Source organism: Petaurus breviceps, unplaced genomic scaffold (genome assembly GCF_028583685.1).
Source record: "Petaurus breviceps papuanus isolate PSGF00001 unplaced genomic scaffold, PetGlider_PUasm1.0 90895, whole genome shotgun sequence".
NCBI lineage: Eukaryota > Metazoa > Chordata > Mammalia > Diprotodontia > Petauridae > Petaurus > Petaurus breviceps.
Window position 1 is genome coordinate 27,942,756 of NW_027187372.1, and position 26,771 is coordinate 27,969,526.

Consider the following 26,771-nt stretch of genomic DNA (forward strand, 5'->3'; position numbering starts at 1 on the left):
GTTTTGACAGAACTCAAGTCCGACAACCAGAGGCTGAAAGATGAAAATGGTGCCCTCATCAGAGTTATCAGCAAGCTGTCCAAATAGACTCATTCTTTGGAAGGGAAAGCACTTGCTGTTCCCCAGCTCCCATTCCCCTCTGCCTCTACCTTCCAACCAAAAAGAGTCAGTGTTTGTGACTGAAGAACCCCTCCCTGTCCCACCACCCCAAAATTTATTTTTCCTGCACAGCCCAGATCTCATCTACTTCCATGTGTTAGGAGAGTTTTCATGGAAACATCGTGGTGGTAATGAGAGATGGCCATCTGGGGCAGGGTGGAGTGCCTCTGGAGATGGGCCCCTGGCACTCCCTATTGCTCGACCACTCTGTTCATATTAGACTCAGTCCAGACCTGAAAGGATTATCCCCCCACCCCCCAACCAGCACCATCACAGCAACAGCCTGGTCCATTGGCCTTGTGTGTGTTGGGGGGGAGGAGGAGGATCAGTGTGAAGGCTGCCACCTGCTGGCCCAGGGACCCCATTGGGAGTGCCATGTGCCCAAGGAAAACAGCTGGACCTGGATTTAATCACCAGACAGCCGCCAGGGGCATGTTTTTATTAGACTTGGGTGACAGTTGCTTCACAGTGAGACTCTGTTCTCATCCTCCCAGGAAACATCTTTTCATGGCGGCTATATGACTTCTATTTCATCTGTCTGGTAATGTTGCATAAGAGCCTCAGCCTCCACTTCCCCTTGTCCAGTCTTCTCCCCAGGGCTCAGGCGGCTTTGCTTCACTTAGTGTGTTCTCCTTTCCCCTTCCCACTTGGCCAACCATCTAAAATCCATGTCTAGCCTCTGAGCTCTATGGGCCTTAGCTACTAGAAGGGTATTTTCTGAAGTCAGGGGAAAAGAATTACCCTGTCAGCCAGCAGCACCTGCTCCTTCTCCAAGGGTGCACACAGGCACCTCACCCATTGTTCTAGAGGCTAAGCCCCACTCCACCCCCATTGCAGGGAGGATGTTTTGTTTTCCTTTCAGCTTTACTGCATGTTCCTGGTGGGAAAATAACCCAACATTAGGAGGCCCAGGGAGGTGCAGGTGAAAGGCACAAAGTGGAGACAAGTTGGAAAGAGTCTGGCTTAAGTTGTGTTTGTGGGAAATCCTAACTTGAACGTAATGACCAAGAAGACTTGTGTTGTTGTGTTGCTGGGAGGAGGACAGAAGGAACTTAAATGTTGGAAGGACGTAGTATTGAGCTCTTAGAGGCATTTCCATCTTAAAAATAGTGGGGAAACCAAAAAGCAAAGATGGAGAGTCTTCAGATCATTTAAGTGAGTTGTGATATCATAGAGTCTTAGACCTGAGAGAGGCCGGGGGTCATTTAATCCAACCAACCAACCAACGCTTCTACAACATTTTAGGCAGGACAGATGATTGATCATCCTTTACTTGAACCCTTCCAGTGACAGGAAGCTCACTATAAGAAAGTGTGTTCCATTATTATCTAGCTTGAATTTTTAGGAAGTTCTTCCTAAATCTAACACTATGTTCCAGTCACTGATACAATATGCCCTCTGGAGCCATACAGTTAATCTAGTGCTTCTTCATTACAGCCATTTAAATATTTGAAGACAATTGTCATGGACTCCCCCTCCCCAAATGTCTTCTCTATGCCAAATACCCATCAGCTGTTCCTTCTGATAGTTTCTAGGCTCTCCACTCTTCTGGTCACCATCTCCCAAGTGTAATGCTCTTGATGTGGTGTGACCAGTGAAGCACATGGTGGCACTATTACCTCCCTTGATAGGACACTCTGTCTTTATTAATGCAGCCTGAGAGAGCATTAGCTGTTTCAGCAGCTGCATCACACTGTTGGCTCACATTGAGTTTCTGGTCAACTAAAACCAGCCCTGGTCTCTTTCACATCCTTGGTATATAAAGTTCAGTGAGTTTTCATCTAAGTCCAGTGATCAATTTTCTCATGTATACTGCCTCTGTCCACTCTGAGTCTCCTCTGTTCAAGGTAGAGAAACCCTTCGTAGGTGTCCGAAGCATCTAGCAATCAGAAGTTACATTGCAAGGGTTTCAAACTTTGTCTTCCTCGCCAAAACTCAGTTTTATAGTCTGCAAAGTGATGTGTTGATTCCTTTTCCAACCTATGTCAAGGGAAGCTATTATTCTATGATATTTGGGTGGCATTTCAGAGTTGTAAAAATACTTCAGAGTAATGAGTGAGATGAGTTGTACTATAAGCATTTACTTGATTCTAATCAGTGAGATAGTCTATAATGTCATAAAAGACACTGGAATGTTAGTTAGCCATGTTTTGGTCATTTGGGGAATTCCAGTAGAATCTCCCTCAGGAGAAAAAAATTATCAAATTCTTCAGATATCTGATCATCCCAACAGAGTGAGGTCAAATAGGGCTGTTCAGAGTTTCTTATGTTGGGGCAGTCCCTCAGTTGACATGTCCAGAAACCTCACTCTTGTCCGTTCTGACTGTAGGATAAATCTGATTCCTTCTCTGGCCTTCTAACCCCTCCTTTTAGCTTCTACGCAAGTTTGTCAAACATACCTAGATATACCTACTTGGTTTTCTGAAGCCGCTGAGGAATATTCAGCTTTTCATGCAGCTCACTACCAGTCCCCGACACATATCTTATCTCTGCTACATTGCTATCCAGGGAGTGAGAGATTCTTTATTAAACCTGGGGTTTCTGTGAAGCAGAGAGTACCTGAGTTAGTTTTAAAAAATAAAAACCAACTTCCTTGCTTGAATGAAGGTAAGCAAGGGGGACTTACAAGGCTATGCACTGCACTGCATTGCCTCAGACCCTGGTCACCCTCTTCGTCGCCACCACCACTCTTCCAGCATTGTGGCAGGGTGCCTTTGGAGCCTACTGAAGTCTCCACTCAGCAGTGGCAGCATTTCAGTCTAGGTCACTTCTTGCTGGTGATACAGATGGCATCAGGAGGATCCTTAAGCCCTCCCTTGGCAAATAAATGAAAGTTTCAGCAGATATTAAGTTCATTGCACAAGGGCCAGGTATACAAAGACAAGAATGAGAGAGCCCTTGACTAGTATATTGTAGGAAGAAATGATGTGGAGAAAACAATTCTTTGGATTTTACTAATTCTTCATTCCTAAATCCGGCATCCTCACTATCTTAATACATCTCAAGGCATCGCCCCCCAATATATTTATGTACTGACTGACCCCACTGGCTTCAGTCAGTCTAGATGAAGCAGGAATCTTATGTATGAAAAGGACCTGGTTTTTAACCCAAGTCCTCCCTTGTCTTTTGGGTCTCTGCCAGGTTGGCATTAAGGTATTGCCAGGATTTTATAAAATTCTTGGCCTCCATCTTCAGCGAGTGATCACCATACACGAACTCTGCAGAAAAGCCCTTTGTACCAAGAAATGAAACAGCACTGAGGGAAAATGAACACAGCGTCATAGAAGGGGCTACCCCTGGGATTTTGTTGTAAACTGGGCAGCCTTGGACATGCGATATTTCTGGACATGTTTTCTCATCTGTAAAATGGAGGGGGCTGCCTAGATGATCTCGTGCACCAAGAGTCCATGACAATTTTTAGAAGATTAGAGCATTTTTCCATCTTAGAACTGCTGCTGTTTGTTACTGGAAACCCAAGCATGAGAGCATCATTGTTTTCTTCTGAATAGGAGTCTTCAGCATCAGCGGGTCAGGGCTGGTTGTCAGCCTCATTGGAAAGTGATTTTAATCCTGAGGGTGATGGAATGGTGTTACATTCACTCTTCCTCCTCATGGCTCCATGAGAACATTACAGCGAGCAGAGGGGGAAGTTAAAGTGTGTGGAGAAATGGGCAGAAGGCAATTTGTGGCAAGGTTTTAATGGGAAATGGGGGTGGCTCTTTGTAGGCCTGGCCCACCACCTTCCCAAGACTCTCGCTTGGTTTCCACTGTTCTTCAATCCAGGCTCACAGTCTAGTTGTGTTCTCCAAGCACCAGCTTTTTCACAGATGGACCCAAATTCTACAGCAAAAAGAGAAAATTTTTACTTCACAGATGCCCCCAGGTTAGAGCTTCTCTACGGTCAGGCCTGTTTGGTGTGAGAAAGGAGTGACTGAGGTTTTGTTCAAAGCAATTTCCCGTGAGAGTAGAAGGTTTGTGAAGAAGACCACGGAGTCAGTGAGAGTTGGCAAGCAGGCAGGCGGGGCCCTGTCTTACTGAGCACCTTCTGTCTTCAACAAATTGCCCCATGGAGTATGAGATGGATGTGCATTGAGTAGGACTGAAGGTTGGAAGCCCTGCGAGGGAGATTTGCCTGTATAGGCACACAGGTGGCAGAAGGAAGGAAGACCTAAGACAGTGGGGTTGAGGATTGCAATGAATGGAGTCTGGGGCTGACACTGAAAGGGAAAGTTAGCCATGTAGAATTAAAGCTTCAGCCTGCAGTACAAAATCATTGTTCTAGATTTTAATCAACTTTCTTAATGGGTATTGACACTTTTGGAGCATCAGGCCAACCTTGTGGCTGCTATTGATCTCCTGCATTCTGATTACTTTGGAAAAACAGACCAACTTCTTCCTGCAGCCAAGGAACTGTTAGTATCACAGCTATCAACAAATAAAGCAGTTCGCTAGAGAAAAATTCCAGTAGGAAACCTTGACTGCCCACCTGAGAGGAGCTGCTACCTATCCTTTGGGAGTGACAGTCAAAGAACAACCCCAGGTCACTTAGGATCAGTAGCTCCCCCATCCTCAAAAAAGAGCTGCAGATAAAATCTGGTTGAGAAGGCAGAGACTTGGTTTTATAGCTTTTCCATTAATGATTGTTCTGACTACATCTAAGATGGATTGGTGACTTTAAGATTGTTTTATCAATAACACAAGGGTTCGGGAATTGCTGAACGGGTGTCAACACTGCAGAGATTTGGGACACTCAGAGGCATCATTGTAGGACACCACTGTCTTCATTGATCCCAACAGTGTATCTCTTCTTATGCCCAGCCTTTAAGGAATTATCTTGGGAGTCCCCCTTTTGATAATCTCTTTACCTACTATGGACCATGGAAATGATGTCATTTGGATGATCTCTTCTCAAATCCTCCCTGATTACCCCCATGAAATCCCCTTTCCCCTTCACCTAAGGGTTACATCAGGACCCGCTTATGTCCTTCGAGAGCTGCTACTCTCCCTTTCTCTTTCTTCTCCACATCTGTTTCCTCTTGTTTCGAGCCTTTTGGAGTGGATGTCCATTTAGGGAAGGAGCTTTTCCAAAAATGCAGCGAGGTGCAAGATCAACACCACATAGTGCCCTCAGCTTCAGGGGTCCTGATGTCCCAAGGGGCTAGGGGCTAAGGTTTAACCCATAGAGCTTTTGTTCAGGATATCCTGTCATGTCTAAGGAGACCGCAGAACTAGGATTCCAGGCATCAGTATTGAATATGTCCTGCACTGCCCTTAATTTCCCTGTCACTCTTAGTGAGGGCTCACAGGCAGCCATGGGAAAATAAAGATCATTCTCCAGCTCATCCAGATTTTGTCCTTAATAACGCAGCTGTTTCTCACTTGGTCACAATGTGTCTGGATTTAGTTGACATCCACCAGTTCGGTGAGTGGAAGGAAATCTGACTGAGGGCTGGCTGTCTTTTTTGTCTGTAATATACCTACTCCATCAAGAGCATCCCAGGAGTGAGTGTCAAGGGAACTGTGTTCCCTTCAGATATCAGAGGGAGCAGACATCCTGAAGGGTAAGAGGCTATGGCTAGGACCATACTTGGACTGACACATTCTGCCATGCAGATACAAGCCAGGCCCCTACTTTTATTAAGGCTTCCTTGTCCCTTCCTCACAAAATAGTAAGCTCAGGAGTCGAAATTCTAACTAAGAGTCTGATGAAGGACAGGAAAAGGTCTGAAGCTGCTCGTTGACAGGGCACCAATGGGAATGGGTGGAGAAGCCCCTGAAGGAGGCCTGAGTATTTCTGAGTCCCCATAACTCTCCTAGCTTGCCAGTGTCTAGTAGTTCGGCCCTAATAGTGCCCTGATTCCCCAGACCATGGTGGAATGGGCTTCCTTCTCCCCCTTCCCATTGTGCCACTTGGGGAGAACATAACCCCATTGTCCCCTGAATGACTTGGAGACAGGCTTTGTAGCTTCTCTGCTTTTGTTCCTCCTGCCCTACCTAAATTAGACTGATGGAAATGGCCAGAGTCACTTGGACAGCTGCACTGCCTTCCCACTTGGAGGCTCTCACTCTGTCTTCGGCATCTTTTCATCCCTTAACCCTATTTCCACCACTGTTAAAGCACTGGATATAACCATTTTTTTTTTCAGCTGAATTGTATGGACTAACTTCAGTCAACTGTAAATACACTGAGGGATGGGGGGAGGGAGGGAAGGGGAGGGGATGTGGGACTCTTGTGACCCGAATGTATTTTTATGCAAATTTGAGTGGCCTTTCAACCCTGAGATGAATGATTTTGTTTTACTGGTTGTCACTATATAGTATTATTATGTGTTTGAAAGTTTGAGATAATAATATTCACATCTATATGATGCCTGTAAACACAACAGTATTTATAAATGAGTAAATAAAACTGTGTTTTAACTTTGCATCTGTATCTGTCCTGGGTCTTGGGTTTATAGGATTTTGCACCTGGGAAGAATTTCCTGAGTGTTATTTCATTGATTTACCTGCCTCCATTCAGGAACATCGAGGCTACCCCTGACAGATTGGGACAGAAATGAAAGTGTCACTCTCCCACCCATTTTAAAGGACTTTCCCAACCTCAAGAAGGGTCTCAGGCAATTAATAGGCCAGGAGAGGGACCTGTGCATAAGAGAAACACTAAAAGGGAAAATGTTACCAAGACCAGAGTAGCTTAAGGTCTTTCAGGCAGAAGAGGTAAATTACTTTATAGTTGGATAACAGGAGGCCCAGGGAGTCAGGCTAAGTGGCTTTCCCCAGGGTTACTGAGCAAGCTTTGACTAGTCTGTTGGTCAGCTAACCACTCTAAAGCTTTTACCAGTTCATACTAGTCTTCGACAATTTAACAAATTCAACAAAATGATGAACTGCCTAGTACTTGTAAGGGACCGTGCTCTGTGCTGGGGACCAGCCCCCTAACCTCAGGCAGCTTCCATTCTCTTTCGTGAGTCCGTTGCTTAACTTAGATCTGAATTCCCTGAGTTTTTCCACACTGCAGAAATAGCTTGGCATGAAAGTGGGGGGGGAGGGTCACAGTAGAGAGGAGTGGGAAGACTTTGTCTCAAGGCAAACTACTGCATCCCACCCCCCACACCCCCTCCCACCTTTCACTTCAGCGGTGGTTACCACCAAGGTGGTACCTTCTAGGTGGCCCAGATTTGACCTGCCTCAGAAGAAGCACCATCTCTGACTTTTCTCAACCTGTTGGTTTCTACCAAGTGGAAATCCTTGGTCACTGCCTTGGAGCAAACAGTATTTGGACAGGGAAGGAAAATTCCTTTCCCCTGCAGTCATGCTCTTTGGGGCCAAAGTAGCAGCCTGCTTCACACACATGATGTCATAGTTGAAAAGTTCAGGCCTGGTCAGAAAATGGGATCCTTGACAACAAAATGGGGAGAACAGATTGGGGGGCTGGAGGGGGAAGAAGAATCTTTTGGTGTGGCCCAGGTCCCTGAGTGAACGTTGGGAGCCCTGAGTTTTAATTCTGCCTCTGATCCTGTGATACTGGGAGCCTAAGGGAGCTGCTTCATCTCTGGGGTTCTCTCACTTTGTAAAAGAATAACCTCAGGGCAGCTAGGTGGCGCAGTGAATAGAGTACCGGCCCTGGAGTCAGGAGGACAGAAAAAAAACTAGCCATGTGACCTTGGGCAAGTCACTTAACCCCAATTGCCCTCCAAAAAGCAAAAAAAGAAAAGAGAAGAAAAACCTGACCACTTTTCTTATAATGTGCACACTGCCCAGAAATGTGGCAGGGGCTCAGGTTGGGCCACGTCATTCAGCCACCTGCATCTCAGCAGAAAAATGCCTTCTCTTCAAACCTCTAGTTGAGGGGGTTTCACTACTTCTCCCTGGTGAGAGAACTTCCTCAAACCATTTGGAGGCAGGAAATTCTCTTAGCAATCCCTTGTGCTGGTAATTAAGCGCACTCCACCTTGTCTTACGCTCCATCATCGCCATTCAGACCTCCTTCCTTCGGGCCCTGGGCCCTATGCTGTTTGTTGTTGGTCTTTTCAGTCATGTCTGACTCTTGGTGACCCCATCTGGGCTTTTTGGGCAGAGATACTGGAGTGGTTCGCCATCTCCTTCTCCAGCTCATTTTACAGATGAGGAAACTGAGGCAAACAGGATGAAGTGACTAGCCCAGGGTCCCACAGCTAGTAAGTGTCTGAAGCCAGATTTGAACTCAGGAAGATGAGTGCACTCTGCGTACTATGGCACCACCTAGCTGTCCCAAGGGACCGTATACTATCCCTTTATAACATCCCATATCCAGTATTGTGAAGGCTGGTTTTTCCCTGTAATCCCTCTTCTTTCATCAGTTAATGAGTTGACATCAAAATATCTGAACTCCTGGGAAGCCCTTAGAGCTATGTCCTCAAGGACCTCTCCCCACCCTCACCCCGCCAACGCCCTATCTTTACTCTCACTGCATTGTGTGGGGGTAGAGATTGGGGATGAGGTGAAGATGCCATCTGTAAACTGGTTTAGGACAAGAGGTGCTCTAAGCAGATGAGGCAGCCTCATTGCAATCTCTGTACAACACCATCCCCTGCCCGCCTCCTCCCCCCTGGCTGGCTCTTTCTCAGCTGGAGAGCAATTCTGCCATTTCAAGATAATTGGAATCTCACAGCCCCATTCCAGGACCTGGGGCATGGAAGACTCTCGATGTAAATTTTCTAAATGGCAGCAGCAGCAGCTGCTTCAACGAGCTCCTAAAAATGAGAAGGCAGGACGAATCGGGAGCTGAGCAGGGCCTTAACCATTTCTTGGAACCACTTTTGACATCCTGCACCTGAGCTCCAGCTCTTGCAAGAGGCACTCCTCACACCTTGCTATGGGATAATCAGAAATCATTTTGTAACTGAAGGTTCAGAAAAAATCCTTAACCCCATTTTCAAAGCCCTGACCCAGAACCAAGTATAGCTTCCCTTGGAACACTGGTCATACTCTCAGCATTGATCTGCTGAAAGGCACTGCTCCAAGTGTCCTCATACAGCCCTGGCCCTCCAAGGGGCTACTTTCCTCCACCCCTAGGCCCTCAAGAAAAAGTCTGGGCCCCTGAGAAAATGCCAGAATGCTTCATTGGCTGTCCTGATATCCCTGCCCTCAGCCATACACTCCAACATGTGAATCCATTCCCCTGCCTTCATCAAAGGGCCCTTGTGTGGCCCTTCTCTGTGGTTCCCATTCCTCAAGGTGCCAAGTGGTAGACTGTTCACCTCAAGACCCCCTCCCTCCACATCCACCATCCCTTCCCCCTCCCTACCCAGCAAGAACAGACCAGAGGCTCCCCCCACCCCCAGCATTCTTTCAGCTCATTTCTTTAATAAGGAGACGCAGCTCTTTACAAAATAACAATTTGACAAGAAATCAGACAAAAACAAGAGTCCACACTAGGGAAGAGGGACATTGCCAAGCTTGGGGAAAGAGAGAAAGAGAGGGGACTGGGATATGATCGGTTAAGGGGCAGCATCTGTGCATTTCTCTTTCAGGTGAGGCAAGGTTGGGGAGACATCTGAGGAGGATGACAACAGTGACCAGCTGGGGGAGGGGTGGACAATGAGGTGTCCTTGGGTCCACCCCAGCTCTGGTTCTATAGGTCCCAGGATATTCAGGAAGAAGCAAGCCAGTTTCCTGGATTAGGGCTTGGGGATAGTGGTTCAGATTTCTCTAAGCAACAGTTTCTAGGGACTCCAGAGCCCTAACAGTCAAGGCAGACTGGATGGAGATGTTCACCTATTCCCCAGGTCACTCACCTATCCTTCCACGCCAGCCTTCTCTATAACCCAATTTCCATTTCCAATCAGCTCTGGATCTGAAAAGTGGGAAAGTTCTCCCGACCCACCCAAGCTGGGCTAGAGAAGGACCAGCTTTCTCTCCTCCCCTCTCTCTGCTCTTACCATCTCTCTTCATCCCCCTATGACCTCTTCCTCAGGAGTGAGGAGTGAGGTGCTGTCTCCAGCCTGCTCAAGAGTGATCACTGTCTCTCCAGCTCCTGCCACAGCCCACATTTGGGTCAGATCCTGGCAGTTCTTCCTCAGTGGGGTTGTGGTGTTCAGTTTTTAAAAGGACAGTACCTACTCTGTTCCAACATTAGCTCCCTCTACCTATCAGAGGTGGGCTGAGTGAGGGCATATGGGAACGTGAACTAACCAAAGGCCTGCTAAGCTTGGGCATCCAGGCCTCTAGCTGGATCTGTTGCCAATAATTTGTCATGCTTAACCCTCTTAGGGACCCTCATAGCCCCTGCATGTTTCTAATAGTGACCCCCACAGTATCAAATTGCTGAACCCTGAGCTAGGTAGCCTGTGTTCCCACCTAAGCTATCTGTCATAGCATGAGCTTTCAAGCAGAGCATCCAGGGCCTTCCTCCATCTCTCCATCTCCTAATTTGATGGAGTATCCACTCCCGCACCTTCTCCAGGATGGTAGTTTCTGGGTCAGGGTCATAACCTAAGGATAGGTTGAAATTACTTGTACTCAGTACCCTTCATCTCCCTTCTTTCTAAGCCTCTCACAAACTAATCTACTCCCCAATACTGACTCCTGCCCCAAGTCCCCTCTGAACTGGCCCTGTCCTGACTAGCAGGACAAGATGGGTAAAAGAATTTCAATAATTCCTGCCTTTTGAGAAGTTTTTGCAATATTTTACCAAGTGTTTTCTCATCCATTACTCCGTCCAGTCCTCACACTAACCAGCAAAGAAGACACTTTTTTTTAGGAGGGGGGAAGGCAAGGCAATTGGGGTTAAGTGACTTGCACAAGGTCACACAGCTAGTTAAGTGTCAAGTGTCTGAGGTCAGACTCGAACTCAGGTCCTCCTGACTCCAGGGCTGGTGCTCTCTTCACTGCTTCACCTAGCTGCCCCAAGAAGGGATTTTCATACACACACATTTTACAGATAGGGAAACTGAGGTGGGTAGGGCAATAACACTGGCTTGCTACTCCTGAAGAAGTGATCTTGTTCCCAAAAGGGATGGAGATCCAGAGTCAAGGAAGGGATAGAACCAAAAGTCTTGAAACCACAGCAAAAAGAACCAGTTTGTGCTGGAGCTGTCCAGGGATCAATTTCTGAGGACCCAAAGGAAAGTTATGAAGATTTCATCTGAGGAAGTGAAGTGTAGGAGAGGGGATGGGGGCAGTAGATGAGCCCTTCACAAGTAGCTTCAGGAAACTCACTGGAAAGGACATTGGGGACTAGAGGGCAGGTGTCTGACAGACCGGCCCTATTATGGCTTATCAGTTAGCTCAGACATCGGGAGTGACAGATACATCATACATGGAACACAGAAGCCACATTTACACTAAGTATCAGATCAGGGTACAGTGCAACAAAGATACATTTGGTTCTACAAAACCCAACAAAGATAGACGAGGGCTTGGGAGGGAGAGGACAGGGAGGAAGATTGGTGCTGATTTTCTTCCTTCTTAGATGGACCACATGCGCAGAAGACCAGCTCCCCACTTAGAGGAAGACTGGTCACATGATAACCATCAATAGAAGGTTTGCTCTTTTAGGGATGGGAAGACAGGACTCATTCATACCACATTAAAAAATGAAGTCGTAGCCTTGATGGGTTCTGTAAAATGGCTGTGGATCAGTGGGGAGAGAATTTCAGCATTGTCATGCGGCTATTTACAGAAGGCTTATTAACATGCACCTTAATTAAACGTCTTGTTCATATGTATATTATATATATAATCTTCTTTTATATATATATTACTAAACACAAACAGAAAGGGCATCAGATGAGGCTCGAATGGCTTCAGTTGGTTCAATTATTTTTGTCCCTTAAAAAAATGAATTATATTTGTGTGTCTTCAAGTCACAGTGTCCCCTTCTCAGTATTGCAGTTTGAAAACCACTTTAAGCAAAATCCTTAGTGTTCAGTCTCTGGCCCTCCAGGGGAGAGGGCAGTGGAGAAAGTGGAGAGAGAAAGGTAACAAGGGGGCACCTAGTCACCCCCTCCCAACAGAGCCAGACTCCCAGGACTCCCCTACAGTGTCTCAGTGGGGACAAAGTGCCTTCATCTTCTCTCCCAGCCTGCCCAATGCTCTAAGGACAGGACCCACACAACCTGGCAGATGGTACAACAGTCCAAGTAGGGACTGAGGGAGATTGAATTGCAGAGGGTTGTTCCTGGGCTCAAATGTGAGGAACCTTTGGTAAATGGGAATGGGTTGGGCCTGGGCTATTTACAGACCATGGACTGTCTTAGGGATTTGAATGAGTTGTAGAAATAAATCTCTTCCCTCCCCCAGTGTCTAACTCTAAACCCTACTCCCACAACCCTAAGAACACAGTGTTAAGAAATCTATTCCCCACTCAACAGAGGCAAACTAACTCTTTCAGGAAACCTTAAGGCAACTTAAACCAACTCTCTTCCCTCAGAGTTTCTGCACTTTCCAAAGGTCAAATCATCCATCTCTCTCCACCCACTAACCTCCTTTGGAAAGGATAGTCTGGGGTCTAGAGTTCTTTTCATCTTTCTCTATTAACTGGGGGAGGAAGAGAGGGTGCAGAACCCCATCCCATGCCCAAAGTTGCCCTGGACTGGGTCTGACTAGATTTGTGGTTTCATGCCCCCAGTCTTCTGAAGCTCTAGACTGGGTAAGTAATTAGTATATTACTTTTCCCATTAGAAAAATGGTTCTTTGGGTTAGGGATAAGAAGTTAGGGGTTCCCCATGGAATTAGGGTGGGGAGGGAGAATAATGAAATAAGGGGGATGGGTCAGGTTTACTGAAGTCCCATTGAGGAGGAAGGAGAGGGACCTTCAGTTGTCTCTCAAACCCAGGCTGCCTAAGAACACTTAGAGGTTCCATCGGCCCCCTAGAGCCTTCCTCTAGCTATGAACCCAACACCAATCACATACAATACCCTGAGTCCCAGGATCCCCAGAATCAAATCTAAATGGAAATGAGTGTTGAATAGTGTCCTATAGCCTGAGAGAACAGTAATCCTCACTACTGGGAAGTCCACAAGGTCTCCCATCCATTTCTAACCCCCTCTCCCCCCACCAAAAAAAAACCCAAGACTAGTAGCAGATGCCAATCTACTTGGTTGCCTGAAAGAATTACAACCCCTCCCCCAACTTCAGGATATTCCCTGGCTCTCCAGGAACCACTTGACACATGACTGCTCATTCCTTCTATCTCAGATGTTGCTTTGTCAAGAGTCAAATTTGCTATTCTCATTGAACCATTGAGGTCAGCTAAGGGGAGAGAAGGGACTCCAAGGTCTCTAGTCTAGTTGCCTGGCCTCTAGATAGGTGGATGTCCAGAGTAGCCAACATGCCTGTTTTCTCTAGGCTTCCTATGATGCAGAACTATTGGAATTGGTGGGTGAGGAAGGGGAGAAGAAGAATGGAAGGTACTCTAAAGAGACTGGATTCCTCAGTGAAAAGAGGAAGTCTGGATAGGAGGGGGAAATGAGAGGAAAGGAAAGAAGAAAAATGAAAGTTTAAGGAAGAGTTGATCAATGGGATTAGGTTTGGGGGAGATGGGAGTAGTGGGAAGGAAGGAAAGAGATGCTTAGAAGTCACTAAAAATTTCAAATGCCTCTCTGCAGAAGGGAAGAGTCTCAGGTCCTTCCCATTAAAGCAACATGTCCCACTCTGGATAGCCCTAATTCTCCCACCACTGCCCCCCACCCCCACCCCGTGATCACAGCTCTGGTCAGCAAAGACTAAAACCCATTAGCCTTATTACAATCCAACTCTTCCCTCATTAAAAAAAATAGTCTCTAGTATAAAAATAGCCTCCTAGCCACCAGGGAACACTAGCAGAAAACCTGATGCCCTCTTCAAGGCAGGCAGGCTTGGCTCCTACTTGCCAGGAAATATCCCCCCTCATCTGTTTAACAAAAAATTAACCTTATATCCATCTTCATTGAAACCTAGGGATGTAACATGTCCTCTTCTCACCCTATCCCTTCCTCTGGATTCCTTCCAGTTCTCCCCCACCTGGCTTTGTAGGGTGGGGAAAACAGTTATGGCCATGATCAGGTGAGACAGGAAGTTCTGCCATTTTGTGCTACTCAGAGGGAATGCTTTCTGGGCCAACAGTGGCTTTCTCCTACTTAAAAAAAAGGCTTGGGTTTGAAGGGAGATGAGGCAACAGGGACCTGAGGTTCCTGCGTTTCCTTTGGTGGGTGGGAGAAAGGTGATACTGATCCCACAGGGTTGTCAAAACTTGCCTCACCCTTGCCCAGTGTGCAGAAGGGGTTGGAGGGCTTGGAAGGAGACTCAGTGCAACCTTGGCTAACAAATATATGGCTTTTATCAATGCTGTGAGTAAGGGGTTAATGGGAACAGGGCCAGGGAGAGGCAATAGGGCAGTTCCTCTGACAGGCTTCCAGTGGCCCATTTGGAATGAATGCTATTCTTCTGAGAATCTAGAGAGGAGCATCCCTATAAAATGTTAAGTCAGGGGACTCCCTTACAAGTCTCTCTGCACTCCCTCCAAATGGACATAACCTCTCCCTTACCCGAATACAGAAATGAGGGATGGCAAAAATAACCTAAGGAACCGGAGAGAAAAAAATCCCAATGCTGGCTTTTATCTCTCACCAGGGAATGTCTCTGCTGCTCAGACCAAAAGTGTCCACAAACTATCTCTTTCTCACCTACCCCCAATTCTTACCTGGACCTCAAGGACCTAAGATCATTTTAACCATTTTTTTTTCTGCTAAAGTTCTCTGGCTCTGCACCAATTACATATCTTCACACCAAAGTTGTGTAATTTTTAAAAGGCAAAGCACGATGGAAAATAGATGCAAATCAAATGGTATGCCTTTTCTAGAAGGGGACCCATATCTGCCTTCTCTAAGGAATGGAGAATCATGGACTTTGTCTTTTTTTCGTCATCTTTCTGGGAAACAGAGCCTCTTTCTCTTGCTGATTTGTTACTGCTGACAAAGTGGGAGTGAGTTCCCCAGATTGGCGGTCCCTCACCAAGCCAAGGCAAGTTTCATAGAGCAGGTTACTTTCGTGACTACTCCAGGAGGCTGCTTTTTGGAAGAGAGAATAGCTGGCAAAGGTCCATGGTGGCATGGGGAGGGAGGGAGGGAAAGGGGGTTTGGTCCAGGCTCTGGCCAAATTCATTCTTCACAACCTGCCATTTCCCAAGTAACTACACACATTGAGTATTTCTGATATTCAGGCTACAGGTAAATCACAGGACTCTGGGGTCGTGGGCCCTTTCCTTTCTGGGTTTCAGTGTTCCTGAAGGATCTTCTCTCTCCACACCGTCTCAATGTCCTTTCTTGTTCCAGAAATAAACGGAGAAGCTCAAGGGCATTCACTTGATCCGCTCAATACTCCAAAGGCTCCTAGTACCTGGACTATCACAGGATTCAGCTGGCATGTTATGTTGCCTTCCCAAGGTCCTCCCCATAAGTCAACATTCAAGAAGCTGGATGTGTTACCATTTTGTTGGTCCAGAACATTTAAGAAATGGGAAGTGCCACCATTTTGTTGGTCCCAAACATTCATGAAGCAGGAAGTGCCTCCCTTTGTGGGTCCACCACAAGAGGCCCCAAAGGTGGAGTTTGAGCAAGGCCTTGAAAAAGCAAGGGGGAAAAGAGAGGGCATGCAGCACAGGGCAGCTATGGGGAAGAATGAAAAGAGCCAGCCCTCTCTTTCACCTTAGTTAGGGGACTCTCCTTGCACAGCCAACAGAGGGAAATTTGTCTTTAAAAAAGGAGAGAAAGAAAAGAGGGAAAGAAAGGAGATGGTGAGGGACCAAAAGAATACTCTGAAGTTGCCTAAGTGAGGTATTGAGAGCTCTGGGTCTTGTCAGTGTTCACAAGGGGAACCCAGGCTCAGAAGCCACCTATTTGTTCTTGCCCAGGAGGGCATCCACCTCCTCCTCGGGTTTGAGAGAGTGCCACTGGGCGATGGGCCTCCGGGGATTGGCCAACATGTCGGACCAGTGCCGCAGCTCCGTGCCCGTGGCATTGCAGCCCACGAAGATCTTGCCGATGGCTTCATTCTTACCTAGTTTGTCATAGTCCAGCACTGTGACCACAACCTGGACTTTCTGTGAGAGAAACAAGAAGGAGATGAGTTTGAGGGTCAGAAAGGAGTGCCTGCTGGTCATCCTGACTCTCCATCTCTCCTTCGAACTGCCAGGCTAAAAGGCTCTACTAGAACTCCCTGGATGAGGGAGCTAGGTGGCCCAGTGGATAAAGGACTGGGCCTGGAGTCAGGAAGACCTGAGTTCAAATCTGGCCTCAAATACTTACTAACTTTATGAGTGGGCAAGTCGCTTAACCTCTGTCTGCTTCAGCTTTCTCAAACACAAAATAGGGATAATAAAAACACCTATCTCCTAGAGCTGTTGTTGGATCAAATCAGATAATATTTGTAAACCACTTAACATAGTGCCTGGCACATAATAAACATTTATTTCTCTCCTCCTTCCTGCCTTTCCTCCTTCCTTCTCTCTTTCCTTCCCTCTTTTCCTTCCCTTTCTCCTTCCTTCCCTCTTTCCCTCCTTCCTTCCCTCCTTTCTATCCTCCTCCCTTTACTCCATCCTCCCTTCCCTCTTTCCTTCTTTCCCTCCTTCTTTCCCTCCTTCCTTCCCTCCTTCTTTCCCTTCTTCCTTTCTTCCTTCCTTTCTGTATACATCCCCTTGTCTCTGGGCAGGGTTGTATCCAACAGAACCCCAGGCATACTGGGGGCAGGGGGAGAGGGCAGAGTAAAGAGAAGGAAGCACTCTGTCCTCTCTTCCTTTCACCCATTTCTAGTTATCCTTACAGTGAAGAGGGCCTTCTCTACAGCTAATCTAAGGCCCAGAAATGGCATAGCTCCCTCTTATTCCTGGAATGCTTCACCCCTGGTTTCCTTCAAAGCCCAGCTCAAGGACCACCTTCTCCACGGGCTCTTTCCTGATCCTCCCAGTTGCTAGTTTTGTTGGTGGTGGTTTTTGTTGTTGGTATTGAGGTGTTTTTGTATCCCTATTACCTATCATATAGCCTGGTATATTGTAGGTGCTTAATAAATATTTGTTCATTGATCTGACTTTTCTGGAGGCAAAAAGGAGCATGTCACTCTTTTTATATTATTTTTTATAATTCTTTTATTATATTATTATTTATTTCTATATTATGTATATGTTTATATATAATATATTATGTATTTCATTTATTATAATATATTTTATATTTTATTTCTATATTATGTATGACCTAATATAATCATTATTATATTTTATTTTTATTATTATCTCTTTATTATTTTTATTGTTCTCATTAGATAGCACCACAACTCCCACACAAAAGCACAAGCCTCTTCTGATTCTTATTTTGACCTTTTATTGGAGCTCCTAGGGACAGGGAGCATGAGGGGGACATGACTTATTTTTCCTGAGTAAGAAACAAGTGCTACAAAAGAGAGAGGAATGAGGTGTGAGCCACGTCTGAGGTCAGTAGCAGAGCTGGGGCAAATTCCTGATGTCGTGGACTCTCAGTCTGGTATTTGCTATTTATTTCTGACCCGACTGGCGTTCCTTAGCTCACTCATTGCCAAAAATAAAACAGTTCTTCCAAAGAGAAGAAGGGAGCTCGCTTCAGATTTCTACAATGTTCATGGGTGGCCAAGCTCATCCACCATCACGGCCATCTGCAGGCCAGCAAAGTGAGGTCAGCTCATAGATGACCCTGAGGCACTGGAGTTTACTTAGGTCACAGTCTGCTTCTAAATTCTGGATGGCATCAGTGCCTGTTCTGCTTAATTAAAGGACTCAGTTGATAATAACGCTGACCTTATTTACTTTCATTTTTCATTTATAACTGGTGCCTGGCATATAATAAACATTTACTTCTTTCCTTCCTTCCCTTCCTCCTTCCCTTCCTCTTTCCCTCCTTTCTAGCTATCCTTACAGTGAAGAGGGCCTTCTCTACAGCTAATCTAAGGCTTAGAAATGGCATAGCTCCCTCTTATTCCTGGAATGCTTCACCTCTGATTCCCAGCATCCCTAGTTTCCTTCAAAGCCCAGCTCAAGGACACCTTCTCCATGGGCTCTTTCCTGATCCTCCCAGTTGCTAGTTTTGTTGACAGTGGTTTTTGTTGCTTGGTGCAGCCCAGAAAGAAATTTAAGAACCCAAACATTTGATTATCTCCTTCTCTATCCCAGCTCCCCACACCTAGAGAAGGTGTGATTACAATCACATGTACATAGTCCTGAAAGGTTCTACAAAGTACTTCCCTCCTGATAGTCCTGTGAGTTAGGTGGTGCCAGTATTATTACAGATGAGGAAACTGAGGCTCAGAGGGATTAAAAGATTTGCCTGTGGTCGCAGGAATAATAAAGGTCAGAGCTGGGGTTCAGACCTAAGTCTGGATCTTCCCACATCACTACATGAAGGTAGCCAGGCAGTAAATAGAAAGGGAAGAAAGAGCAGGAATGAGAGGCAGGCAGGCAGGCAGAAATAGAGAGATAGAGTCAGAGAGAGAGAGAGAAAAAACACAGAGAGAGGAATAAGAGAGAACTGGAAGGGAAATGGCATGGGAGGAAGAAAGGAGGGGAAGGGGAGAGATAGCAAGAAAAGGAGGAAGAAGAGAGAGAGGAATAAAAGAAGAACAAAGAAATAAGAGGAGAAAAGAGAAAAGGATGAAAAGAGGGCAGATTGGCAGGCCAGGATGGTTTTCTATGATAGTTTTAAGAATGTTGCCATCCATCTATCCCCTAGCACGGAATGGGAAGCAGGAGGAATTGTGGTGAGGCTAGGCAGGGCAGGAGCACTCTTGGGGCAAGATACTAAATTTAAAATAATAATATTTCAAATATTAAAATAATTTGAAAATAACAACGTGTATGCATTTTCAGGTTTATAAAGTGCTTCACACTTGACAGATGAGGAAACTGAGGCTTAATGAACTTGTCCAGAGTCACACAGTTAGTGTCTGCAGCCAGACTCAAACTCAGGTCAACCAGTTCTCTCCTAGGTCCTCCTCTTGGGTCTACTGTGTTCATGAAACCCATCCCTTTACACACATACATTAGTGCTCCAAAGGCCCGAGGAAATGATTTAGGCATTAATTCTTTACCGGAACTTTCTCTTCTCCTCATCTCCCATGTCACTTTAGAATAACCTGAAACCATTCTCCATCCCTGCTTCCATTAGGAGAGCGTTAGGGAATTTGGCCGCTGCTCTACAGAGTGGTTTCCCTCAAATTATTCCAGATCCCCTCCTTTTGTGACTCCTCCCAGCCTGGACCTCAGCCCAGAGCCCAAAATCACCTGGATCTGCTCGAAGGGTATCTCAAAGCTGAAGGACTCGTTGAAGTAGGGGTTCAAGGTCTTCTTCTTCACGGTGGTCTTCTTCTTCTTCAGCCTCTTCCCATTCTGCATCAAGTGAATCTTCACATAGGGATCTGCAGAAGGAGAAAGCCATCACCATCCAAGGCTTCCCAACTCTGACTATGGTGCTGACTATGATTGTGCTGATTATTTCTTTTTTGTTTGTTTGCTTTGTTTTGTTTTGTTTTTTGGAGGGCAATTGGGGTTAAGTGACTTGCCCAAGGTCACATGGCTAGTTTTGTGTTAAGTTTCTGAGGCCGGATTTGAACTTGGGTCCTCCTGACTCCAGGGTCGGTGCTCTATTCACTGCACCACGTAGCCACCCCTGATTATTTCTTAATAATAGTCATCTGTGGCCAAAAAAAAGCTTTTACACTGGAGGAGAAGAGGGGGACGGTGAGAGGGAATAAGCCAACTTTACCCTCATCGGATTTGACTTAAGAAGGGAATTACACACTCAATTCGGTATGGAAATCTATCTTACCCTACAGGAAAGAAAGGGGAAGGAGATAAGAGGGGGGTATAATAGAAGGGGGAAAATGGGAGGAGGGGGTAATCAGAAGCAAACACTTTTGAGGAGGGACAGGATCAAAGGAGAGAATAGAATAAATGGGGGGGCAGGATAGGGTGGAGGGAAATACAGTTAACCTTTCACAACATGACTGTTATGGAAGTGTTTTGAGTGATTACACTTGTATAACCTATATCAAATTGCTTGCTTTCTCAATGAGGGTGGGTGGGGAGGAAAGAAGGGAGAGAATGTGGAATTCAAAGTTTTAGAAATTAATGTTAAAAATTGTTTTTACATGCAACTAGGTAATAAGATATACAGGCAATGGGGTATAGAAATCTATCTTGCCCTACAAGAAAGTAAGGTGGGAAGGGGATAAGAGAAGGGGAGGGGGGGTGATAGAAGGGAGGACAGATTGGGGGAAGGGGTAACCAGAATGCAGGCTGTCTTGGGGTAGAGGGAGAGGAGAGATGTGGAGGAACTTTGGAACTCAGAATCTTGTGGAAGTGAATGTTGAAAACTAAAAATAAATAAATTAATTAATAAAAAAAATAGTCATCTCTGAGCCGTCTCTCTCCTGGATCGTAAAGTCCATGAGGTCAGGGTTGTGCCTCATAGGAACCTTGGTCTCTTCTCCCCAGTGTCTAGCATAGCTCTAAATCTTATCCTGCGTTTGTACAGATTCACTAGATCATTCTAATATGATCCATTTGTATGTATCTACTACAAATGGATTCTAAGGTTTAGAGCCAAGAGGGGCCTCAGAGACCATCTAGGCTAAGGGGATTTTGTTGTTTTTAATTCAATTTTATTTTTCAGTTCCTAACTCTCCTCCTCCCCTCCCTCACCCATTGAGAAAGCAAGAGAAACAAAACCCATTACAAATAGGTATAGTCATTAGTCCATGGGTTCTTAACTCAGGTCTGTGAACTTTTAATTTGATTATTATTTGGGTGACTATATTTAAATAGAATTGCTTTTCATGTGTAATCCTATGTATTTTCTTTCATGTATTTACAAACATTATTCTGAGAAGCATTGCTAGGCCATACCAGACTGCCAAAGGGGTTCAGGACCCCTAAAAAGATAAGAACCCTTGGTGAAGTTCAACTCCATCATTCAGGAAACCGAGGCTCAAGGAGAAGTATACTTGCCCAGTGCTACACAGGTAGTAAGTACAGGGATCAAAATTTGAAGCCTAAGTCATCTGACTACTTTTCTTACAATCTACATTTACCTACCCATCAAGGGGCTTGCCACAAACCGAAGCTTAGAATCAGAGATTTACAGGTAAAAAGGACCTAGGGGGTGATGTAGTCCAATCCCTTTACTTGACAGATAAAGACCCTGAGGCCATAGGAAACTCAGAGAATATCAAAAACTCAGAGAACCCAGGGAAAACCTGCATCAACCAAAGCAAAGTGAAGTAAACAGAACCACGGAACGCAATCTACATAATGTCTACAAAAAAGTAAGTATAAACAATAATAACAAGAAGAAACTGAATGCCATATGATTATAATAATCAAACTTGTCCTTGAAGGAGAGATGGAAAACGCATCTGTCTTCTTTGCAGAGGTGGGAACCTATGGGTGTGAAATATTGCATATGTTGTCTTTAAAAAATATAGGGTGTCCCAAAAGTCTCAGGGCAGTTTAAAGCTTTAAGTTACCAAAGTTAAGTTTATAAAGCTTAAAATATACTTAAGTTAATTAAGAAAATAAAGCTTAAAATTGTGCTTAAGACTTTTGAGATACATTGTATAGATTTTCATTTATATCTTTTGTTTTTTATATCAACTAGAATTCCTCCTGTACTCTTGCCCTCCCAGATAGCCATCCTTTATACAAAAGAAGTTTAAAAAATTAAAAAGAAAAAACAAGGAGAGAAAAAAAATTGAGTAAAAAAAAATTGAGAGAAAAAAAATTAGATGTTAGAAGACCCTCCCCTTTCCCTTCTCTTCTCTGTCTCCTCTCCTATCTCCAATCCAGTTTGTCGCAAATTCTCCCAGAAATACTGAAAGCTAACTTCTTGGCTACTGAACATATGGTTGAATCACAGAATTTGAGAGGGATGTCTGCAGTCATCTGATTCAATCCATACATGAATCTTTTTTTTTTTTGCTTTTTTTTTTGGAGGGGGGAGGGCAGGATAATTGGGGTTAAGTTACTTGCCCAAGGTCACACAGTTAGTAAATGTGTCAAGTGTCTGAGGCTAGATTTGAACTCAGGTCCTCCTGATGCCAGGGCAGGTGCTCTTTTCACTGTGCCACCTAGCCGCCCCCAATCTATACATGAAAGGAATCTTCACCATAACACACAAAACAGGTGTTGGTGCCCTGTTCTACTTGAAGATCTCCAAGGCAGAGAAACACTCTCCCTGCGAAGGGAGCCATCACACTTTAGGACAGCTCTAATAGTTAAGAATGAATTTCTCTGTTAGGCATGAAAGAGTAAAGGTCTGTAGAGTCCAAAACCCAATCCCTGAAGGAGACTGCATGTTCTCCTGCAAGCCCATTGAAAGGAAGAACTCTGTGGCTGTCTGGCTACCTTTTAAAGACAGAGTGGGATGGGGAAGAGATAGCTGGAGTCCATCATAGAAAAGAATTATGGAACCCCAGGGTTGGAAGGGACCTTGGAGGCTGTTTGGTACAATCTTGTCTATCACATACCTGACAAGGGATTATCAAGCCCTTTTATACAGCGCACTGGCAAGGGAGAATCCACCACCTCCCAAGAGAAGCCACATCAGTGTGGACAGCTCCTCCCTACAGAGCATGCCCTGTGCTGTGTCTATGTGTGGATATGTGTGTATGCGGCTAGACATCATCCATTACGATTGTGTGAGCTGCTGACATAGAGTCCGTCACCTTTCTGTTTGAAGACAAGTAGCATATTTCATCTTAATGTTTCCAGACTCATGTTTTATTACCGTGGTTGTTCAGAGTTCTAAAATCTTTCAAAGTGGTTTTTCTCTATAATGTGATCCTTGTATAAATTGTTCTAGTTCTGTTCACTTTGCCCTGTGCCAGTTCCCAAGTGTTATCCCAGTTTCCTCTGAAATAGTCCATTTCATCATTTTTTATGGTACAGCAATATTTCAGATTAAGTTGCTGACCTATATCTTTCCATTCCTTCCCTGTTAAATTGCATCGACCCTCACTGCCTCACACCCATTTCCTTATTGTCCACTCATTCTTCAATCCCTTGTAAACTGACTTTTGACTCCCCCCCAACCCTATTGCAATTGCTTTCTCCAGAGTCACCTCTTGATTGCCAAATAAAATGATCTTTTCTCAGTCTTTATCCCCTTGGACTTCTCTCCTCTTTCTAATCTATCCTCTATCTAAGTTGCCAAATTGATATTCCCCAAATCTGACCATGGCAGATCTGACCCTATCACTCCCCTATTCAAGAGTCTTTGATGATTCCCTATTGCTTCCTAAACAACATGCAAACTCATCAGCCTGGAATTTTGATTTCCTCAGTCTGGTTTCCACCTAACTTTCTAGTCCTACTTCATATTGTTCCTCTTTATATATTGTTCTTTACAATCAGACCATCCTGACTGATGTTCTGTTTGGCCTTGAAATGCAGAAATGGGAGTAATGGGTGGTAGCTGAAAAAAAAAAAGAAGAATCAAATTTCAATTTAATGTCAAGAAAAGCTTCCTAACAATTATATCTCCAAAAATAGCGTGGGCCGTCTCACTTCCTGGTGGACTTCCCCCATTGGAGGGCTTCAAGAAAAGGCTGCATGACCATTTGTCATGTCTATTATAGTAAAGATTCATTTCAACTGTGGGTTGGACTAGAAAATTGCTGAAGTCCCTTCCAAATGTCAAATAATTAATTCAGTACTCTACATTTTCCTGGTTTGGCCAAATCATTTTAATTAGTTGTATTCACAGGGGAAGATCAATGACATACAAGCGGAACTCCACGAAGTGGAGTATGGCTGACCAATTTACAGCCTCACAACTAGGTTGAAGAGACAAAGAATAAATTGGGGGGGGGGTGAGAGCTGAAAGATTAGTGGGAGTAGTACAATGCTGAGAGAAGGAAGCACAGAGTTAGAAGACTAATAAAGAGGTATGGCTGAAAGGACGCAGTAACCAAATTGTGATTGGGGCACCCTAGGAACAAATACTGCAGACTGAGTAGGTGCCGTCTCAGTTGGTCCCAGCTAGTGACAACGTTCTTTCCTATGGGAACCTCTTTCCCTATAGCTTCTTCTTATTGGCAATCTACTCACAGGCCCTTGCAGTGATGTTCAATCTTTCTAGAAGCACAACAAAATAAGACAGGACTAGCAACTTGAGTCACCTCCAGGGACTACGCTAGCCAGTTAGAGAATGTTTTCAGAATTGGGGTGTCCTGGCCAAAGGTGCAGATGAAGTAGCTTATGGGGAGGGGAGGAATTGCCCACTGAGGAAATCCCACGCCAAAGCTCAAATCAAGTGCTACCACCTATATGGGGCCTCTCCTGACCCCAGTCCCAGCTTCTACGCCTTCCTCTTCTTCCTGAAATTAACTTCTATTTACTTTGTCTAGATGTTGCAACTCCTACCAATAAATGTATGTGTTGTTTCCCCTGATAGGGCGTATGTAAGCTCTCTGAGGGCAGGGTCTCTTGCATACACCCCCTTGTCTCCTGTGGCATGGCCAGCACCATGGTGCAGGCCCTCATCACCCCATACCTGGCCTATTGCAATAGCCTGTTGACTAGTCTCCTTGCCTCAAGCTTTCTCCAATCCACTCTATCCTCCACTCAGCTGTCAAAATGATTTACCTAAAATACAGATCTGACCACAATAAACTCCAGGGGCTCCCTGTTACCTCCAGGATAAAATAAAATCTGTTTAAGAGTCAAAGTCTTTCATAAACTGCCTCCCCTCTCTGGTCTTCTTAGAGCTCACTCTCCTCCATGCACTCTGTGACCCTGGCCTCCTTGCTGGTCCTCACAAGACATTCCATCTTCAGACTCTGGGCACTTTCTCCAGCCGCCCTGCATGCTTGGAATGCTCTCCCTCCTCATCTCCATCTCCGGGATTCCCTAGGTTTCTTAAAGTCACAGTTAAAATCCCACCTTGTGCAGATGCTTTTCCCAGCCCCTTAATTCTAGTGCCTTCCTTCTGAGACCACTCCCGATGTATCCTGTTTATATCTTGTTTGTACGCAGTTGCTCACATGTTGTGTTTCCCATTAGACTGTGAGTTCCTTGAGAGCAGGGAGTGGTTTTTGCCTTTCTTTGTATTGCCAGGATGTAGCACAGTGCTTGGCACACAGTAGGTACCTAATACATGCAATTTGTTGGACTGACACACATACTGCAGGTTGAGCAAGTGCTTTCCCATTGATCGGTCTAGTGACAGTATTCTTTCCCGTGGGAACATCCTTCCCCATAGTTTCTTCATAGCACCAACACCTAGTCTACCTACAGACCTTTGCAGGAATGTCAGTTGTGGACATCCAGCATGTGGATGTCTCAGTGGCACTTCCAATTCATTATGTATGATACTGAATCCATATTCCTCTCTAACCCCGCCTTCCCAGAATCATCCTTGTTTCTTCCTTTGCCTTCACCCTCTGCATCCCAACAATCTTGTTGATTCTACCTCTATAACACCTCATGCATTACTATCTTCATTCATGCATTCATTCCTCCTGTACAAACAATGGGAACAGCCTCCTTGACTGGTCTCACCATCTCCAGTCTCTCACTGGCTTCAATCCCTTCTTTGCACAGTTCTCTAAATAAGTCTACTAAGACCAAAGCCTGACCACAAAACTCCCCTGCTCCAAACTTTTTAATGGTTTTCCAAGTACAATAGAGTAAAAAAAAAAATGCAGACTCTTTTACCTGACATTCGAACCCCACCACAAACTGTCTGTTCCTTGTTTTTCTGGCCTTATCTCATACCCTTCCCCTTCATTTATTCAATATTCTAGTCAGACTGAACTACTGACTGTTCCCCAATTTCACCCTGCCCTTCCCTGTTGTACATCAGTAGAGACCATTCCCTGTGCCTGGAGTGTACCTTCCGCCTCCATCTTGTTGAAAACCTCTTTTTTCAAGGTTAAGCTCAGGGACCACCTCTTCTCTGATGCCTTCACCAGGGGATCCCTCCTCAAACTTCCCCTTGGTACCTTGGGTCACTTTGTCCCCATCACATGCTACTTTGGATCATGCTGGCTTGTACACAAATCCCAATCTTCCCACGAGTGTCAGTTCTTTGAGAGTCAGACGATAGATTTGGTGTTGGAAGGAACCTTCGAGCTTATTGAGTCCACTCTCCTTATTTTATAGTTGAGGTGACCAGAGAGTGACTTGCTTGCCCAAGGCCATGCAGGCAGTCAGTGGCACAGCCAGGATTTGGGCCCAAGACTCCAAGTCTAGCTCTCTTCCCACCATACCACAATGAAGGGACTGGATAATTTCATTTCTGATATGCCCAGGACACTTCCTGACCTCACAGCAGGGACTTCAGTGTTTGTTGAATTGAATTGAATTGATATAGTTTATGCTTTTCTCCAACACAGGAAAGCTGGGGGCCAGGGCTGGTGCTGGCAAGAAAGGAAAATAAGAGAGGCAGCTAGGTGGCGTAGTGAGTAGAGTCCAAGAGTCAGGAGGACCTGAGTTCAAATTCAGCCTCAGATACGTAACACTAGCCACATGACCTTGGGCAAGTCACTTAACCCCAATTGCCCTGCTTTCCCCCCTCCAAAAAGGCGAGAGAGAGAGAGAGAGAGAGAGAGAGAGAGAGAGAGAGAGAGA

The 26,771-nt window shown here is 45.3% G+C and overlaps 2 protein-coding genes across 6 annotated transcripts in view; one reads left to right on the top strand and one right to left on the bottom strand.

Moving 5' to 3' along the window:
- PPP1R12B (protein phosphatase 1 regulatory subunit 12B) overlaps positions 1 to 6,584 on the top strand; it is a 255,505-nt gene extending 248,921 nt beyond the window's left edge. For all 5 annotated transcript variants that reach the window (XM_069074578.1, XM_069074577.1, XM_069074579.1 and 2 more), the window contains one exon: positions 1 to 6,584. In XM_069074578.1, coding sequence (XP_068930679.1) covers positions 1 to 87 — 87 coding nt within the window. In that variant the 3' untranslated portion in view covers positions 88 to 6,584.
- A 2,922-nt stretch (positions 6,585 to 9,506) lies between these two features.
- SYT2 (synaptotagmin 2) overlaps positions 9,507 to 26,771 on the bottom strand; it is a 59,380-nt gene continuing 42,115 nt past the window's right edge. Inside the window, exons 8-9 of the mRNA XM_069074584.1 lie at positions 19,425 to 19,558; positions 9,507 to 16,220 (exon numbers count right to left, since the gene is read on the bottom strand). Of these exons, the coding sequence (XP_068930685.1) occupies positions 16,014 to 16,220; positions 19,425 to 19,558 (341 nt within the window). The 3' untranslated portion in view covers positions 9,507 to 16,013. The remainder of the gene's footprint in view (positions 16,221 to 19,424; positions 19,559 to 26,771) is intronic.